The sequence below is a fragment of the Corvus kubaryi genome, unplaced genomic scaffold (genome assembly GCF_017639235.1).
Source record: "Corvus kubaryi isolate FWS band 111438036 unplaced genomic scaffold, C.kubaryi_AGA036_p1.0 74, whole genome shotgun sequence".
Classification (NCBI taxonomy): Eukaryota; Metazoa; Chordata; class Aves; order Passeriformes; family Corvidae; genus Corvus; species Corvus kubaryi.
Window position 1 is genome coordinate 15,816,478 of NW_024582061.1, and position 19,443 is coordinate 15,835,920.

A 19,443-nucleotide genomic window follows, 5' to 3' on the forward strand; every position below is an offset into this window, starting at 1 on the left:
CCCTCCCCTCAACCCCTTCTCTCTCCCCTCTCTAATGATCTGAGAGCACTGAAATCTTTCTTGCAATTTTATTTTGAACAGCAGGGGTTTAGCTGGGTATTCTTCAATGCCTCACTGTCTTCTCCACCGTGATGCCAAACATGACATGAAAACGTCCAGCAGGTTCAGACATATGGAAGGGCCTGGAACCAGTATGGCTGAACGATGCTTGTTCCCTCAGATTTATTGCAATCTTGTCCCGTTTTTCTCCCAAAAGCCCCACCAGGTGAAGTGAGGGGTGCCAGTGCTGACCTGTTGTCCCAGCCACTCCAGCTGTGCATGCCCATGGTCCTGGTGCATCATCCTTGTCTGGCATCTCTGCACACTTGCTCCTTGGTGATTGATGAGCCTCCCAAGAGCTAACGGGACGCTTCATCCCCACCAAGCACTGCCACCCACCTCCAAAGGATGCTGTACGTCCGTGAGGGGGGTGCCCAGCCACGAGGGTTCCCCCTCTCCTGAAGGCCACCACCCCAGCCTGTGTCCTGAATGCCCATGTCCTCGCACGCAAAGTCCTTCTCTCTCGGTCCATTAGTTTGTTTCCATGGCCAGTGGCAGACACACGACTCTGAAAGCTGTATTAAAAGCCAGGTCAATACCAGCCCCCACTTATTCCCTCGGGGGAAAATAAGTAAGTAATGAAAGGAGGGAGTAACTTCACTTCCTAAACCAGCAAATTCTCGAATTCAGTACTGAGAGAGGCACCCCAGTTCCCAAGTGGGGAGCATTGGAGTTCTGAGGAGAGACAGCTCTGCCTCAGCACTGGCAGAACCAGGAGGGATGGGGGCCACTCAAAATCCAGTGTATCCATTATTTCAGTGAAGGCTCTGAGGCAAACTGCTCTGGCAGATGGACTCTGGAGCCGAGGATCACTACAGGAGCGAGGTAGAGACTGAGGTACTTAACGTCTTCTTTGCCTCAGTTTTTAATAGTGAGACCAGTTGTCCTCAGGGTACCCAGTCCCCTGAGCTGGAAGACAGGGACAGGGAACACAATGAAGCCCCATAATCCAGGAGGGAATGCTCAGAGACCTCCTACACTGCTTGGACACTCCCAAGTCTGTGGGGCTGGATGGGATCCAACTAAGGGCACTGAGAAAACTGGCAGAAGAGCTCATCAAGACACTTTCCATCCTTTCTCAGCAGTCCTGGCTAGCCAGGGAGATCCCAGGTAACTGGAGGTTAGCCAGTGTGACATCCATCTACAAAAATTTTTGGAAGGAGGATCTGGGGAACTACAGCCCTGTCAGCCTGACCTCAGTGCCAGGAAAGGTCATGGAGCAATTCACCTTGCCATCATACAGCACAACCAGGGAATCAGGCCCAGCCAGCATGGGTTTGGGAAAGGCAGGTCCTGCTTGAGCAACCTGATCTCCTTCTGTGGCAAAGTGACCCGCTTAGTGGGTGAGGGAAAGGCTCTGGAGGATGTCTACCTGCACTTCCGTAAAGCCTTTGGCACTGTCTCCCAAAGCATTTGTCCTGGAGAAATTGGCTGCCTGGAGAAATTGAATGGGTGCACTGTTCGTTGGGTAGAAAACTGGCTGCATGGCTGGGCCCAGAGAGTGGTGGCAAATGGAGCAAACCCGGGCAGGACAGCTGCCACCCCACAGAACCTACATCCTGGGGTGAGAAATGACCGTGTCTGGGTCTAGACACATCTTGTGAGTCTATTTGTGCTCTTTCTCAAATGCACTTCCATATAACCTCACTTTCTCTTCCTCTTTTCCCCTTCCTTCTCCACCAGCTGCCTGCTATGTCTGCTTCTTCCTCTCAGCCCTGCTATTTCCTTCCTTACCCTTCTGCTTCTTCCTCTCTTCCTTTTGCTTCTTGAACCAATTCCAAATTGATATTGAGATGTTTTTTTCTGCTTTGTAGATCAAGGATTAGGTGGGACATAATTTCTTCCCCACCACAGCACAGCTATTGGGTGCCCAGAGCAGCTTCCTGAGTTTCCTGTTTGTCTTTCTGTCCTCACCTCATCTGCAGTTTTGGAGGGGTGATTCTGCTGCTCCTGAAGGAAGATGCTCATCAGGTTTTCAGCTCTTTTGTGAAATGACAACAAAGAGGTGTTACAGGTCTAGCTTTGGTTGATGTCCTCCCTCATTTTCCCTCCACTTGAATCTAGCAAAAAGAAAGGCTTTGGGGTTTTTAATGGGGTTTTTAAGCCTTCCATCTAGAGCAATGTCTTGCACATCTCTGCCTCTTCACCATGTCTATCTATAACCCTTCCCTGGGCAAAACCCTCACTATCTCCAAAGCAAACAAGATTGCTTGACCCATCCTACTGGTAATTTTAATGCAAATTATTCCCTCCATACATACATTTGTATGACCTTCTCCCTGAGCAAATTCTCTGAGCCTCTTATTGTAGGTTTTTATCAGAGAGGCCCAGAACAAGAGAGCCCTCGCAGTGGAGCTTCCAGGGTCCAGTGCCATACAAATAGCAAACAGCTGTGTTAATAACCCTCATCAGTCTCCACAACAGGCTGCAGCCTTGGAGTCTCTCCTTTGCTTCCAAACCTCCCCTTGGGATTTTAGACTTTATTAAAAATAAATAGTTACAAATTCAGTTTTACAGCTGATGGCAGCAGGGAGAAGAATGGAGGAGGCAAAAGGAGCAAATGGAGGGTCTGCTGTCCAGTCAGGTCACCTGTCTGTCATCCCGGCTGTGCTGTGCCAGGGAGCAGTCTGAGTGTGGCAAGCACAAGGCCCTGCCTCCTCCGCCAGGTATCTCAGGAGAGGAGCAGGACATGTTTTTCAAGAGGACTGGGAGAACTGGATCTGAGTCCGTGGAGCTGAGCTGCTTCTGGAGGTGACAGACACCAAAAGCCAAGGAGACTGCAGAGTGGCTTATGCAGAGCGTCCTTGTCTCCTAGCTTGGCGTTTGCAGTGGAAGAATATGGATTTCAGTTCTCCTTCTCTTTTATATACAGAATCATGTGCAACAAGCAACAAACAGGCAAATAAACTCCTCCCTTGAGATCCTTCCCCACTCCCTCCAGGAGTCCCAAACTCTCCCTTCTATCCTCATCTGGTCAGTGCTTAGGTGTCGCTCCTCTCCTAGTGACAGCGATGACCCTTGACAGCCATGGGGCCTACCCAAGGTGAGAGGGGACAGAATGTTTGCTGTTGCCTCAGTAGCAGAAACACTTGCTGTGGGTCCCAATCTGTCCACTGAAGGCAGGGACTCCTGTCACCTCTCCAGAGACAAGAGACCAGGCCTGCTGCTCTCCTGTCTCTGGGCAGGAAAGGGGTTCTAGCCCGAGCTGCATACCCGAGAAGAGTAGTGTATCCTCACTCCTCTCCCAGGCTGTATGACCTCATGAGAAAGGGAGTGTATCAGAGCAGCTCCAGGCTTTGGTGTACTCGGGGGCTGAGAGGCAATCATGGGAGGCATTGTTTGGTGGTGAAGGGGCTTATCCAGTGTATGGGTACGGAACAGAGGAGACTGTGGGCAGTGGGTGCGGAACGGGGAGGCTGGAGGAGTTAGATGGCTGACTCCCTGCGGTATGAGATTGTATCTAGGGGCAGAGTTGCCTGGAGCCGCTCCAGGTCCAGGTGGCTTCCAAAATCCATCATCTGGATGATACCTCCCTCCTCCTTGGTGTTGCCCCCTAACACCACACCCACTTCATCATCATCTTCATCTTCATCTTGACTGACAAGTGCCAGCTCATTCTCGTAGCAGAAGGCACTGGGAGGTGGTGGAGAAGGTAGGATGGTCATCTTGCTTTCTTGCAGCTCCCGGGCTGAGCAGCAAGGTGTGCCAGCCACCTCGTACGTCTTGTGAAAGCGTGAGTAATCCACTTTGTAGTGGTTCTTCTCCTCAAACACAACTGGTTCAAAGCGATGACCCCAAAGGATTTCACTAGCAAGGTAAGAGCTCCGTGCCTGTGTGGTCATGGCTGTGGCTTCCACCATCCCCTCCAGAATAACCACAATCTCAAAGTTCTCCGTCTCCAGCTCTTCCTTGCCAATCCCATAAAGGGGGCTCTCCTCATCAATCTCATGAACGATAATAATGGGTGAGACCAAAAATATACGATCAAGACCCACATCGTAGCCCACATTTAGGTCCCGCTGGTCCAGGGGGAGGTATTCCCCTTCCTCTGTCATGTAGGGCTTGATGAGCTGAGCTCGGACATGGGCCTCCACGATGTGACTCCTCCTCAGGTTGCCCACCCTCCACATGAGACACAGTTTGCCATCCCGCACGGAGATGACCGCATGATGGCTGAAGAGGAGGGTCTGGGCCCGCTTCTTGGGCCTTGCCATCTTGGCCATGATAGTGCCAATCATGAAGGAGTCAATCACACAGCCCACGATGGACTGGACTACAACTGCCATGATAGCCAGCGGGCACTCCTCAGTCACGCAGCGGAAGCCATACCCAATGGTTGTCTGCGTCTCCACTGAGAAAAGAAAAGCCCCCAGGAAGCTGTTCACGTGCATGATGCAGGGCTTGAGGAGAGAGGGACCACCTGCCACCGCCGGTGCATTGAGGTCGCCATGGAAGAAAGCAATGCACCAGAAGAGGAAGCCGAAGAAGAGCCAGGAGACCAGGAAGGCGGCCGAGAAGATCATCAGCATGTATCGCCAGCGCGTGTCCACACAGGTGGTGAAGATGTCGGCCATGTAGCGCTGAGATTTGTTGCTCAGGTTGGCAAAGTAAACGTTGCACTGGCCGTTCTTCTTCACAAAGCGGTTGCGGTGCTTCCGCCGGGGAGCGTGGCCCTTCCCGTTCCGGCTGTGCCCGTTCATGCTGCCCAGCGCAGAGACCTTCTGTCCATCCTCTTCGGTTGACACGATGCTGTACCTGGGAAGAGAAGAAACAGGCGCTTCCATCAGGAATTCATGAAAGATAACAGCAACCACTGAGACAGCAAGGGCAGGAGACGTGGGTGGCTCACAGGGCTACAGTACCACCCTGTGGGATTTCACAACAGCACGATTCAGTGATTCTTGCACCATGGTGCCAACCTGACCAAAATGGTGGAGATCAGCCACAGCGTTTGCTGAGTGTTGCTGCCAGGAGGTTGCATCTAGCAAAGTCCTGACAGGGCAGCAAAGCAGCAGCAGCTTGTAGCTCTGTGGTACCTTCCAGCCTTTATGGTGAGGGGGGATGCAAGGTTTTGAAACCTGACAGCAGCTGGGACAGCCAGGAAGCCTGGGAGCAAGCACCTGCAGCCTGACCACATTTTGGCCCTCATATAATATGAGGCTGGGAGTATCTATTTTCTCCTCTGCTCTGCTCACTGATTTCATGGTATGTGGTGACAATGTTTATACACATCCTGCACTCAGGACAATTCTGTTGCCACAGCAACATGTGTGTCTTCCAGCATCCTTTATCTAAAGCCAAAGGTGTAATTTGGAAATCAACAGCCAAAGCACTGGCAGTTTCCTTGGCAGAAGCTACAAGCACACTTTCTGAGAGATCTTTGCCCCTCTGGCTCCCCTCCCTCGCTCTGACACTGCCCCTCGTCATGCTGTGACAGTTGCAGATATTCCTTAGAGATGTGGTGGCAGGGGATGTTCTGACCACCGAGGAAGTCAAGAGGGTGCATTGAAGCACGAAGACTGCTCTGCTCTCATGCCTGACAAGCTGCAGCCTCATAGGACCCTGGGAGTTTCTCTCTCCCGCACCATAGTGTTGACATGTCAGCTGGAGCCCTCCATCCACATCTCACAGCAAAGACAGCACTGGTGGCTGGAGCTGTGATTCCTGGGAACATGGGGCTTCTGCAGTGCTGCTGGAATCTGTAATTTCTGGCCCAGCACCATGCAGTGCTTTGCTTCTCCTCCGTAGTATTCCTCCAAGCACTACCCCTACAATATGGCATGCTTTGGATTGGAGAAGGAGAGAGGAGTCACCCCTCAGAACAGGAAAGCCGCTGGCAGGTAATTTGAGAAGAATATATCAAAAGGCAGTCTGAAGTTAGGGTCTGAGGGGCCAGATGAGGAGGACCAGGTCACTCCCAGGGCAGCAGCAGGTCTTGAAAGGAGGGTTACTCACCGATTGACTCGGACGCTGCCCATGGCTCGCTCTGTCATCGGATGTCAGGGGGCCGCGGGAGCTGGCGGGGCGTGGGCACTCATGCAGCAGCACTCACGTGGGACTGGGCAGCTCCAGGTTTCACCTCTGGCGAGCTGGGACCAGCGCTGCCATTGCGATCGCTCCTGGGCACGCGCCTGGCAGAGAAGGACGAAGCAAAACCCAGTCAGAGCCTCCCCTGACAGCGCCCATCCCAGTCCAGAGCGGCGGGCACAGGGCTCCCAGCCTTTTGCTCAGGGGGTGTCGGGAGGTCTCCTTGGGGCACTGCAGCCTGGCTCAGGCAGGTGAGGAACTGATGGATGCAGCCTGGGTGCAGGGCCCGCAGACCCCGCGCTCCCCAGCACCTCCCGCCTGCAGAGGAGCAGGGCCGGCCGGTCACCGCTCTCCACATCAAGGGCACAGCAGCTGAGCAGCTCACGGGGCCCTCGCCCTGAGCCATTATATTAATATCAGAGCTTACACCAGGACGAGAGCTCAGCCAGGCTAAATACCTCGCACACAAGGGCTAACGAATGCACAGCAGCCCTCAGGGATCCCCGTCAGCCCAGCCTAACCCGGAGGGGATTTTTCTCCAGGGTGTGCAGAACATCCCCCCCGCCCCGTTTCAAATAAAAGAAGGAAAGCAATGGGTAGAGCCCAAAAGAACTGATGGAAAGGAAGGGCTCAGGGGTAGCCAAGGAGAAGCCAGTTAGAGGAAACAAACCTTGCGCCATGCCCTGTGTACAGCATCCAAGGAGAAGCTCAGCAGCAGGGTGCTGGGAGGATGTCCAGCAGATGTCCCAACCCAGTCCTCCCAGAACAGAAGACTGGGAAAGTCAAAGACAAGAGCCAACCTATTTCACCTGCCCAGAGCTGCTGGGAAGTGAAATGCCCTGAGGGGGTAATGACTCACAGATTAGGAAGGGCTTTGTACACCCATGTTAATCCTTCACTGTGTCCTTTGGATTACAGCAGCCAGTGAGGAGTGCGGATGCAGACAGAGCCAGCTAGTTTGCTTCCTCCCAGCCTCACCCATGAACAGCCACTGGTTGCCAGATATGGGGAAAATACAATGATTTTTGGGATCAAATGTAAGGTTTAGAGTTGCTTGCAAGTGGTTGTGCACAGACAGGAGAGAGGAACAGTGAGCGATGTTGTCTAGGATGGAAAAGGTGGTGAGAACCACCCGTGTCTCATCATCAGTGATGCAGAATGGGGCTGCACGTGGCCAGGGGTGCCCACCAGCTTTCCCCAGTTAGGAGCACAGACTGGAAAGCAGCAAGTAAGGAGCTCCAGACATCATCTCTGATAGGATGAAGACTAACCAGTTACTGAGGCAGCTAAAGCTCTGCAGCAACACAAACATAGTTGTTCAGACCAAGAGTATTATGAGACCAGGAGAAGATAACAAATCTGTAATCCACAACTCACCATATAAAGACAAAAGTGAACAGCTGCCCAAAAATCCCCATCAGGAAAAAGCACTTTGACACCGAGCTCTGCCAGCTCCCAGCCCCTCAGTGCCTTACAACCTCCAAGTCTTTATGGAGTCAGTTTGGCCAGATACAGGAATTTTTGCTGTGCAGCTGGGTAAACCTATAGCAGACCCTGGGGTTGGTAACCTAAATTAATCAGAAATGTTGATGTGATGAAGAGAGGACACTTCATACCCACAGATGGTCCTGCTGGGATAAAGCTAACTAGAGCGATTACATGGTGAGTTCGGACTGCAGGGTCCCACATGACTTTGGGAGGTGACAAAAGGTGGGCAGTTTATATACACCCCTCTACGCCAGCCCCAGCTGGGAGAGGAAGGGCATCCTCTTCAGCTGGCGTCTTCCTCAGCCAGCCTGGATACGCCAGGCTCATCCTTAGCCAGCACTGACCCCAATACCACAGGGAAGGCGCTGCCAAAGCTCACACATATGAGTAATTCACAAATTCCTAGAAGTTTCTGCAACCAACAACTCTCTTTCTCCAGCTGTAGAAACAGATGCACCATTTCTAGAGATTTTGGATTTCTGGCCCAGGCAGCAGCCAGCTCCAAAAGAGACGAAGGAGGACCTAAGAAGCTTTGTGAAACCTTGTGCAGCAACACCTGGATCTCTGCTCCTCATCTTGCCCTCCTCCCCAAGAAGGGGCAAAGAAAGCAGATGAAATACAAGGGCTTCGTTCAGGCTGGTACAGCCATGGGATAGGATGAGCATGATGTTAAAGAGTGCTGCATCCTATGGTGCTGTGCTTCCTCCTGGATCCCACATGGGAGTTCATGTCAGCTGGAGCTGTGGCAGAGCCTCTTGCACAGAGTGCATCACGGCTGGACCGTGCAGCTCAGAGCCTGGGCAGTGTCTGCTGCTGGCTCCACAGTGCCCGAACAGAGTATCAGCAGCTAAAGCCACATCAATTCCTGCAACTGGTGCTTAATCACAAGGAAAGTATTTCCATAGAGGATAAAGGCTACCAGTCTGAGCACACACATTTGAGAAAGGGAAAGTAAATGCTTTTATTTGCAGTAAATGGCTGCAAGTGGGAGACCCATGGCCTTGGACCGTACACGGATTCATAGAACTCACACAAAATTGCACTCACAGATCTTCTTCTGCTTAAAATTTGAGAATTTTTCTGGTAGATTCAAGGACCTCAGCAACAACGGGCAGCATTCCTGAGGCAGGAGCTGCCTGAGGGAGCCATTTTTGCCCATTATGAGCTCGTGGGGGTTTTGCCTGTTGAAGTCTAAGTTGTGCTTCACTGCTTCCAGGCCAGTCTGTTCTCCGGTTTTCATTCTCCATCTTGGATTTCTCCAGCTGTCCTTGGAGAATAAAGATCTTCTGCTTCAGCCTCTCCATGTTTATTTCAGCATCCAGAACCCGCTGGCTCATTAGCTGAAGATGACACTCACTCTGCTGGGCTAAGGACTGGAGCTCTCGGACTTCCCTCTCTCGTTCAGCCTGGCTGGCCTTCAGCTGATCCTGCAGGCTCGACACCATGCACACCTGTCTCTTCAAGTTGTACTGGAAGGTGTTTAACATTCTCCTGACCATGGCATTGTCCTTCCTGAGCGCAGCATTCTCACCCTCGAGCCTGTCATACTGCTTCCTGAGCACGTCGTATTCCTCCCTGGGCATGATATCCTCCCCCACGAGCACAGCACTGTCGTCCTTGAGCTCTTTGAACACCTGCCTGAGTGCAAAGTTCTCCGACATGAGCACGAGGTTCACATTCCTGAGCATTTCATTCTCTGACCTGAGGAGGATGTTCTCCTGCCTGAGCGACTCGTAGGTCGGCTGCAGGGACAGGGACTCCCTGTCCTCGCTGTCCTCCTCGTGCAGCACGTGGGGCTCCGCTCCCGTGCTGCTCTCTGGGTGTCCCACGTAATGGTCACCAGCACAGACCCGTGTGGCAGTGGCCTCTGTCCCCAGGTGCTGGCCTGAGCTATGCTGGAAAGATTCATGGAAGCCACTTGGTGCTGTGCTGGCCTTTAGGAGAGCAGGCCCCCTCTGATGCCCAGGAAGGTGATAGGTCAGGCTGGGCTCCTCATCTCCAGCCAAACTGTCAGACATTCCCATGTCTTCATAAAATGGTTCCTGAAACTCCTGATCTTCCTCCTCAAACTCCAGTGCAGGCTTGGCCAACCCCACTCGTTTATCTTTCACCATGTAAGAGAGCCTGGGTTCTCCCAGATCCTCTGTCTGATTGTCATCTCTGCTATCATTGCTCTTGGACAAGGGTGAAGGACGCTCAGAGTGGCCGGAGTTCCCTGATTCTTCACTGTCATCATCATCACCACCATCTTCATCATCACCTTCCAAGCCTTGAGATTCTGGATGGACCATCATCATTAGCCCAAAGATGCTAAATGGCTGCGGCATTTTTCAGGATGCTCTGGGCTGCAGCAAGCAGGAGAATCTGAATTGTCCTCCTGGAGTGCAGGCCGTGCAGGCCGTTGACACTGATGAGCAGTGTGCCACCTTCTGCAGCCTCAGCAGGGCTTGGTGTGGCCACCAAAATCCCTCTGTTTAGAACACCAGGATGTTCAGGAGGGAGAGGAGAACCACATACCTCTGCATCTTGTCTCTGGGGACAACTGGAACCACCAACATTCCAAGGTCTGTGATGTCATCGAGTTCCATGTGTGCTGAGCTGTCAGAAGCAGGGGAGAGGGAGGAAGCAATCAACTGCTGTCCTGATTCTGTCTAGGTCTGCATTAATTTTCTTCGTAGTAGCCAGCACAGTGCTGTGTGTTGGATTTAGTACGAGAACAAGGCTGATAACACAGACATGTTGGAGTTGTTGGTGAGTAGTGGATTACTCTAAGCCAAGGACTTCTCTGTTGCCCATGCTCTGTCAGTGAGGAGCTGTGCAAGAATCCAGGAGGGAGCATGGCCAGGACAGCTGGTCCAAACTGGCCAAAGGGATATTCCATGCCATAGAACATCATGCCCAGTATGTTACTGGGGGAGTTAACTGGAAGGGACTGATGACTCTCTGGGGACGCGCTGTTCGTCAGTCAGTGGGTGGTGAGTAATTGGGTTGTGCATCACTTATTTCTCTTTGGTCCTGTTATTCTCTCTCTCTCTGCTCATTATTACTATTACTACTATTATTATTGATAATAATAGTAATATGATTCCCATATTTATTATTATTATATTTTGTTTCAATTATAAAATTGTTCTTATCTCAACCCACAAAAAGTTTACCTTTTTTTTCAATTTCCCTCCTCCCTGGGGCTGGGGGCAGTGAGAGGGAGAGAGGGGCTGAGTGACACATAAGTTGCCTGCTGGGGTTAAACCACAACAACTGCAAATGTGTTTTTGGCAGCAGGGGGATAAGCTGTCTTCCTGGCTGCAGAGCTGACCCCAGCTTGGGGATGCTGCCAGTGGGCAGAGAGCAGCTCATGAAGCCACCTGAGACCTGCAGTGTAAAGGAGGGACAGGGACCATCCAGCCCGGGTAGCAGCATGGGTCGGAGGGGACAACCCTGTCCCACAGGGTACCGAGACACGTCCACCAGCAAGGTCAAGCCACTGGCATTTTGGTGGGGGCTCACCCTGGACAGGGGCAGGAGACATTACCAGCACTTTGGCCAGAGGCACCACTCCAAGCTGAACGGCCAGTGAAGGGTCCACACTGTGGTGCTGCCAATCTGATTCATCCCCTGCTGCCAGCTGGCACAGGGAAGTGTTAGTAATACCGAGTGCCACAAACTCAGAGCGGCACGAGCCAGGAGACGAACAAAAATAAACACATTTCCCACTCCCACCCCAACACACCCCCACAGTGCGTGGTGCCGCCATGGGAAGGACAGACAGGCAGGTGAGGAGCCCTGCGCTGGGGACTGCTACCACATTGGGTCACTCATTGTCCCTCCTCAGCAGCTGGTGGCCCAGGGCCACCACTGACATCCCTGATGGCAAAATTGATGCCGCCAGCTTGGCAAGGCCAGGGGCCTTACCAGGAGCCCAAATCCTATGCAAACGTAGTTCAAATGGCTGTGAAAAGGTCCCATTGCAACTTGGAAACCTGGAACACAAATGGAATGAAAGGGGAAGGCTCAGAGGTGTCTCCAGCAGAAGGGGATTATATTCATATCCTGAACGGGCAGCTGCCTGTCACATGGACAAGGGGGAGGAAAGCCTGGCTGAGGACAGAGACACGAATCCAGAGCATGCCTGAGGACATTTCTTGGAGCTTGTTCTGCCTCCTGGGACCCACATGTGGAGGAGGAAGCTGCAGGGTCAGTGGCAACTCCTATGGAGTGGGATGAAACCAAGCTGGTGGGTGCAGCAAGGAGAGATGCTAGGCAGGAGGCGGCATGCATCCCTTTCCATCCCTCTGCTGCCTGCGCCAGGTATACATGAACACCCATGTATTTCACGGCCTGCAGAAGCCCCCAGCACTCTGGGAAGCTGCTGCAGCACGGACATCACAGCCACTGCCTTGCAGCATTGAAACTGTCAGCCAGGTGGGTCTCCAGGGGCCAGCAGCTGCCTCCAGCCCCAAAACAGGCGCTACCCTTCCCTGTTTCCCAACCACTTTCCCCCTCCTGTGTCTTAGATTGAGCGATGCCAGGACACCACCACGGTGCTGCAGTCATCTCCTCCTTCCCGTGTGACACCGTGCTCCAGCAGCACAAGCCATCACACCAGCCCACACTGCCACCCCGGTTCTGCTCTGGCCCTGAGCAGACACGTGGGGCTGCACTGCTGCTGTGCCTTTCCAAGGGATCTGCAGGCTAATAAGGTCAAGGCGCTTGGTGCCGGGGCAATGCCTCCATCGCTGCATCCCTGTACACAGCGCAGCACCTCGCACGTCCTGGTCTTTCTCCAGCCCCTGCCAGTGTAGATCATATATTGTCAATCCTTCCTTAAATTTGCAATGGAAGAGTCTCATGAAACAGAACAGAAAAGTCCACGCTAAAGCACTCCCCCACTTCTCTTTTTATAACAACCGTATCTGGTGCTCTGGGACATACACTGTGAGCGACAACGATGGAAAAATCCCAGGGTATTTTTACACTCCTAGTCTTTGCTTTATCTGGAGTTGTCTGGCAAATGCTTCCCTCCTGTCTGTGGTCAATACCGCAGCCGCTGGTTGCGCTCCGCTTTGTGCCTTTGTCCCTGTTACTGGCTCTGTAGCACCGGCTGGCTTGGGATCAGCATCCACAGACCCATCCTGCCAGCTCGGGCACGCTGACAACACGGCAGACGAACTTCTCGCCTCTTGGGGAGTCAGGGCGGAAACACCCACAGCTGAGAAGGGACCTCTTTGCCTTTTTGCAGAGCCTTGCAGACCCACAGCATTCTGTGTGTCCTCGCCATCCTCTTTGTAACTCCATCTCCTCTGCTATTGCTCATGAATATTCCCAGGGTTCGTGCCAGGGCTCACAGGGCAGCTTGGTGCCATGGGGGGCTGTCCTGCCACACGAGTCAGCGGCCGAGCTCTCGCTCCTCTGTGCCGGCAGGGCAGGGTGCCAGGCGCTGTACGAGCACACGCGAAGGCACAGTCACCGTGCAGGAGAGTTTTACCATATTAAAAAGGCAAGTGACATATGGAAGGTGAGGGGAGGAAGCTGTAATCAACTCTATACCATTTTTATATACACACTTCTGCCTTTTCGTTCAATAATTATAAATAGATTAAGTGCCAAGAGTCCCCATCTGCCCCTCAAGGCATGATCTGCTGACCAGTTTCCCTCTCCAAAAGAGGATTTTATTCATGTGCCCCTGCCCGGTTTATATTTTGGAGTCGAGTGAGAAGGGGGGATATTTTTTCCCCCTGTGAAGCTCTGGAGCCTGAGGATGGGTAATATGAAAACAAAACAAAATGATTTGAAGTTAAACCATCTCAGTGTGTGACTCAGAGCTATTCATAGCTCCCTGAAGCCAGCTGCAGCAACGGAGCCAGAAGGATTCTGCCCGTATTATTATTCCAATTACCATCTGAATTAAAAGTTTGAGCAGTGATCAGCCCACATGCTGATGGGAGGGGGAGAGAAGAAAGCGAAGAGAGAAGGAGAGAAAGAGTGAGAGGGAGAAAAAAACACATAAAAATGGGAACCACACAAAGGTCCCCAGGATGACAAAGTCGGGAAGAGGCACAGAAAGGTGACAGCATCACCTCCTGCCTGCTCCCACACCACCCCAGCGATCCCTGCTGCTGCTGCACTGTCCAGACAATGGCGCTGCAAGAACAGCTGCCTGCTCCCCAGCATCTTGGACTAGAGGGGGGATACCCCGCAGTGGGGCTGGTGGGATTGGCGCTGGCATTCACCCACTCTTCTCTGGCCAAAATGGGTCTGGGGGTACAAGACAGAGGGGCTGGGGGTTGACTGAGCAGGATTGGAAGGAGAGGATGGTGCTGGAGTGGCAGCTGGGGAGAAGTCCCTGCTTTTTCTTGCTGAGCGAGGTAGGTGGGTGTTATTCTTTGTAGCTGGCATCAGAGGAAAAATTAAATGCTCAGAAGGCCCCTGGCCTTCCCTGGGTGGCGTTCTTGGCCAAAAAGGAATGGAGATTTTGTAGTAGCCAGGGTGCAGACCGCATCCCACCTGCTCCTGAGGAAACACAGGGGCTGACATACGCCCAGCACCCTGCCTGCCAAAGCCACAGACTGGACCCTGGAGGGTTGATGCAAAACCTGCAAGAGCTGAAAAACTGAAGGCTCTGGGCTGTCCCTGAGGTCCTCATAACCCAGGCAGATGCATTATGCTCAGGTCAGCTCCTCCAGCTTCCCAGCACAACTGCACAGTGCAAAGGGCATCTTCCCTAATCCCCTCCTCCTTGGAATTCCCTTCACTGGGCGTCCTGCCCTGTGGGAGCCCTGATGTAAGGCCATCCCCAGCAGCATCCATGTGCTTCAGCATCTTTTCAGCACAAAGTGCCTGGCCATGCGGGGTGTCTTGATGGCTTTTGGCTACTCAGGGGACAAGGATAATTATCGGTGTGCAGGAAAGGGGGGCAAGGGTGGCTCACGTCATCTGCCTGCCTGCTGCAGTTGTGCTCTTGACAGGGCAGGGATGGACTGCCAGTGACTCTGCCAAGCGCCCAGCAAGGCAGGTGCCTGCAAATAGTTTATGAATGATGATAACAACAGTGACAGCAGCAAGGGCGAGCAATAACCAGGGCAAAGCCTGCTCTGCGGCAAGCCCCCGATCGAGAGAGGCTGCAGCCGCTGCTCTGCACCCAGCTGCCGCACGACAGCTGAGTTCCCAGCCTGGCCTGGCTGCTGAGCACTAACCCATCAGTGACAGGGAAAAAAACCTCCCTTCACCCCCCTTGTCACTATGCTAACAAGGAGCTGAGCAGAGTCACGAGCCTCCTGAAAGGGCCCCAGCTTCTCCCCTTTCAGCCATGCCTGCTAGGCACCAGAAACAGAGCAGAGGGAGCATCCCAGGTAAGCTGCAAAACCGCATTCCCGCGGATCAAGTATTCCACTACAGGTTTGCTGACTTGTATTGCTGCAGCTTGATCCGTCAGGTTTAACCAACACATCTGGAAAGTGTCAAGACTAAGTGCTTCCCAACTCACGTACGAAGGACCTTTTCCCCCTCCTTCCACTACCCCCCAGCTCTCTGACAGGGTGGGGCTGCCATCGCGGGCAGGACGGGGCTGGGGGAGAGCAGTGAGAAGCGGGACACGGCGGCTGCATCTGCACACTGCCAGGACTGCGATATCCCCCCCGCCATCACTACGGGTTGCTGTCATACCCCTGCTCCTCCGGGCTGCGACAGTCGCTCCCGCTGGCATCCTGCCTGCTCACCTGCCTGTCGCCTGCTGGCACTCGGTGCTGCCCGCAACTTCTGCCCGCTCACCTCCACCCAGGCACGAGGCTCTTTCTTGCTGATGGGAACAACGGGAACAGGAGAGGAGAGGACTTCTGGGGCCGCTGTGTCTGGTCCCGTGGCAGGCACCGCCTCTTCGTAATGCCATCGAGCTTTTCAGAGGGATGAAGCGCCTGTCTGCCCAGCCTCTGGGATCCCCAGTGCCCTTCAGCCCCGCACTCACCGCGCTGCTGGCGGGGCCGATCTATACAGCTCTCCCGGGGCTTTACCCTCCTCTACACCAGAGTCACTTTCGACATCCACTTGCTCTAAGACTCCTTTCAGCTGGTCAGTCTGCGCGGGTGCTTAAGCAGGCTGCCAGCAGAAAGGGAGCGGGCGAGAGGAGAGGGGAGAGCAAAGTGGAAGGCAGGGGAAAGGAGAGCAGGCAGCAGAGAGGCAGCTGGGACAAGGCCAGCAGCTCATTGTACCAATGCTGGTGCCGCTTGCCAGGGAGGGAAGGAGGTGAGGAAAGGCGTCAGGGTCGTTTCTCTGAGCCTTTTGCAGGGGACAGAATGGGGGATGCTGCTTCCCTCATTATCGAACAGCACCAGGCTCCCTCTGAAGTGTTTCAGGAGAAATGTTGCCATAGAAATAAAACAGCCGTCCAGATTGTGAGGGGCAGACCCACTGCCATGGTGGCAGGAGCGTGGGCAGAGCGGCGGCAGGAGCCCCTGGCTGGCAGCGAGGGGGGGTGCTGGGCTGGAGGGTATCTTGTTCTCCATCCTCCACTCTCTAATTTCCAGTGAGAGCAGCAGTGGTGTTGCTGTGCCAGCATGGCTGGTGCCGAGAGACGGTGGGCATCTCCTGCCCAGGTAAATCAGTGGGTTATTGCCAAAACTGTCCCTGAAGCAAGCTGCCTGCTGCCAGGATCCCAGGAGGACAGGCATGGAGGTGCATGGGTCTCTGGGGCCACTTGGGACAGGGTCACACTGCAGCCGGCTCCCATCCCTCAGCCGCCTATGCCACGGCACCGCCTTCACTGCTGGAGAACGAACCTGAGAGGTCTGAGGGTGAGAACCAGCTCAAAAGCAGCCCTTGCCTGTCCCAAGCTCCCCACTGCCAGACAGTCAGCATCTCTCCCAAGAAGGGGCTTCAATCCCAACCATCTCCATTAAAACCACGTTGCCTGGCGAGGAAAACCGGTGCCGGTGCCTCTGGGGGTTCCCTGCGAGGCCTCTCCTTGCCCTGGTAAGGGGCACAGGAGCAGTGACGTCAAGGAGCAGGAATTCAGCCTGACTCAGTTTCGCAGCGCTGCGAGGCAAGCGCAGACGGCTTCGCTCAGCCCGTGCCATTCACAGAAAAACGAGCGCCAGCGGGAGGCTGGGAGCCGCGTGGATGAGTAAGGGATCGATTGCTAAGACGCCAGCATCCATCTATTGATTCCTGGCCGCACAGCCGGGTTAAGCCAGCCCAGCGCAATAACGAGGCAGGAGAGGGGGACTTGCTGAGGGCAGAGGGCCATTAACTGCTCTGCTCTGCGTCCGCACTGATGTCAGTGCCCTCCTCCCCCTTGCCGGCACCCTCCTGTCACTGACACCACCCCAGGGATGCAGCTGCTTCCCGGGCATGGCCGATGGCTGAGCTTGGGGTGGCCGAGAGGATGGTGGGGCCAGTGGGGACCGGTCCTGCCAGGTAACTCCATCCCTCCCCAGACACTTCCTCACTTTCCGGTTTTCCTTGCAAACCATGGCAGGAGGCTGCAAGGGATGAGGACCACTGCCAGCCCCCTGCCAGCACCACGCGTCGGGGCACTTGATCTCAGCACCCAAACAGGGAAAGGTGGAAGAAGAAGAAGGTGGAGGAGAGGGAACCCACTTCCCTGCAGATCAGCCCTCTCCAGCTTATCCTCTCTGTGGCCATCCTCACCATCTGTCCTTTTCCCTACCACCCCCTGTCCCCACCAGATTCATGCTTCCCTCCTAAGGTACATATTTCCCCTGTACTTATTATTATTTTCAGTGACTGCAAACAGGAGAGGCCACACACTGCTGGGGTGTTTCCAGCTTCTGTGGGTGCCATTCCTGGTGGTGAATGGAGAAGGGACATATTCCCATGTCTGTCAAGATGTACTCCCCATGCACCTGCCTGATCCCTCCCAGGCTCTGGGTAACCCCAAGCCCTGGGCTCATCTCCACACCTCCCACCTCCTGTGGATGCCTCCTCCCGAGAAGCCAAGGAGGGCAGAGAGCAGGGGTTGAGGGTAGCCTTGGAGCTACATCACCTCTGCCACGCATTCCCGTGTGCGCTGTCACCGTCTGCCCTTCAGAGCACACCCGCCAAGGGGAGCAAGGGGAGAAGAGAGAGGCCCCAGAGCTGCTGTTTGCTTTGCCATGGATGGAATTAGGGCTGAGCAGCGGGAATAGGAAACTCCAGGCTCTTGCCAGAAGGATTTGGTTGACTCCAGGCAATTTGCCCAGGAGGGAGGGCCTTGGGGGCTGAAGGGCCAGGGATGTCCAAGGTGATCTGCCAGCACCATGCAAACCTGCCTGCCCACTCCTGCCCTGGCGGGGAAGCCGACCTTGCCAACAGGGAGTAAAGGCAGACTTTCTCTAGTACTTTGCTCATGGCTTCCTCCTGAGCTCCTTCACCCAAACCCACTATCCAGAAGACCCTTTGCACTGTGCCTATCTGCGGGTGTTGGACCACCAGCAGCAGGATCAGCCATGCTGGGACTAGGAGAGGTGGAAGGCAAGGGAGAGGGGGGCAGGTCTGAAGCCCAAAATCTCCACAGACAGCAGGAGAACGAACACGTCCCCTTCAGCCCCATTTGCACCCAAGAGCTTGGAGAGCAGGTCTCCAGCTGCCTTCTTCCCTGTGAACTGGCCGGGACCAGCACAGAGAAGAATCTACAGAGCAGGAGAAACAAAAGGTGAGCAAGACCCAGCCCAGGGCGAAGAAGACTCTAAGAAAACACGGGGAACTGAAAAAATGAAGAAGTTACCTGCAAAGCGACCGAAGTCAGGGTGGCAAGGGGGCGGGGAGGGAAGTTGGGGAGGTTTAGAGGCAGGAGCCCACCCCTGCCCCTCGGCCCGCGGCCGCCCCGGTAGCTGTACGTGCATACGCCATGCACACAGGCAACTTTATTATTCACTGGCACGCTCACACGAAGCCACGCATCTCTCCCTAAGTTATATTTATAGCTGTTCCTCGGAGCGAACGCAAATGAAACAATACATTATTTTCCTAAGGGAGAAAAACCCTTCCCGCTCTCATGCCGGTGAGGAGAGCAGAGCTCCCGGGTACCGCCTCTTACCCGGGTCCTGCCGAGGGCTGCCGCCTGCTCCAGCCGTGCCGAGCCAGCGTCAGAGGAAGGGGGAAGCGGCCGGTTTCTCCATCTCACCATGAAATGCCTCAGCCGGACCGGAGGAATCAGGGAAGTCTCTCTGCAGTCCTCGCTCGCCTCCAGCCTAGGTTTATTTTTTTCCCCTCCCGAAGAGCTACTTCTCCGCTGCGACCTGCTCCTCTCCTAACTCTGCCCTGCCCACGCCAGCGCTCTCCTTCTGCCTCTGCCTCTCAGAATTTTTTGCTCCCAGGAGCGTCCATCCCACGGAGTGCTGATGTGCCTTCGTGGCTCAGCGACGGGTTCAGGTCTCCCCCTCCTGCCTGGCTCCCTCCTTCTCTGGCATTATTTGCCCGTGCCCCTTGCTGCCCCCCTGCTCTAGTCCCCAGACCCCCCTCTCCCTGACACTCTTCCTCCCTTTGCGCTCCGCTCCCTTTCCCTGGCTGCCTCTCCCCCTCGCTGATTGCTATGCAGTCTGTAGCTGAGAAGTCAGTAACTCTGTGGTAGGATCCAACAGCTTTCCGCTACTTTAGCCCATCCTCGCATGTGAGCTCAGAGTTGCGGAGCCGCCATGGGGGAGACGAGAGCAACCATCGGCAGCGGGAAAGGGACGGTGGGGCCGCCAGGTGCCCCCAAGGAGGTGAATCCTCCTCCTGGGCTGCTGCACAGAGATGAAATGACTACCGTCAGAGCGTTTTTTCCCACCAGGATTTGGGGTGCCGGGCTGACACCTCGCCCTGTGGAAGGACCAGGCTCTCCCAGCTGATGCAGAG

The 19,443-nt window shown here is 54.4% G+C and overlaps 2 protein-coding genes across 4 annotated transcripts; both read right to left on the reverse strand.

The window, feature by feature from the left end:
• Positions 1–53: 53 nt before the first annotated feature.
• On the reverse strand, positions 54–19,031 carry KCNJ4 (potassium inwardly rectifying channel subfamily J member 4). 3 transcript variants are annotated; one of them, XM_042051037.1, is made up of 3 exons: positions 18,644–19,031; positions 6,055–6,230; positions 54–4,854 (listed from the first exon to the last, which is right to left on the reverse strand). In XM_042051037.1, exons 2-3 carry the CDS (start codon positions 6,090–6,092, stop codon positions 3,525–3,527), a joined length of 1,368 nt encoding a protein of 455 aa, XP_041906971.1. In that variant the 5' UTR covers positions 6,093–6,230; positions 18,644–19,031; the 3' UTR covers positions 54–3,524. The 3 variants fall into 3 exon arrangements, with proteins under 3 accessions (XP_041906971.1, XP_041906974.1, XP_041906972.1); XM_042051040.1 differs by lacking the exon at positions 18,644–19,031 and adding an exon at positions 15,330–15,741; XM_042051038.1 differs by lacking the exon at positions 18,644–19,031 and adding an exon at positions 6,797–6,979.
• Positions 8,562–10,614, reverse strand: LOC121675505. Its single transcript, XM_042051041.1, is given in 2 exon segments — positions 8,562–8,846; positions 8,848–10,614. Coding segments are annotated over 2 exon segments (1,299 nt in total). The 5' UTR covers positions 9,942–10,614; the 3' UTR covers positions 8,562–8,641.
• Positions 19,032–19,443: the final 412 nt, after the last annotated feature.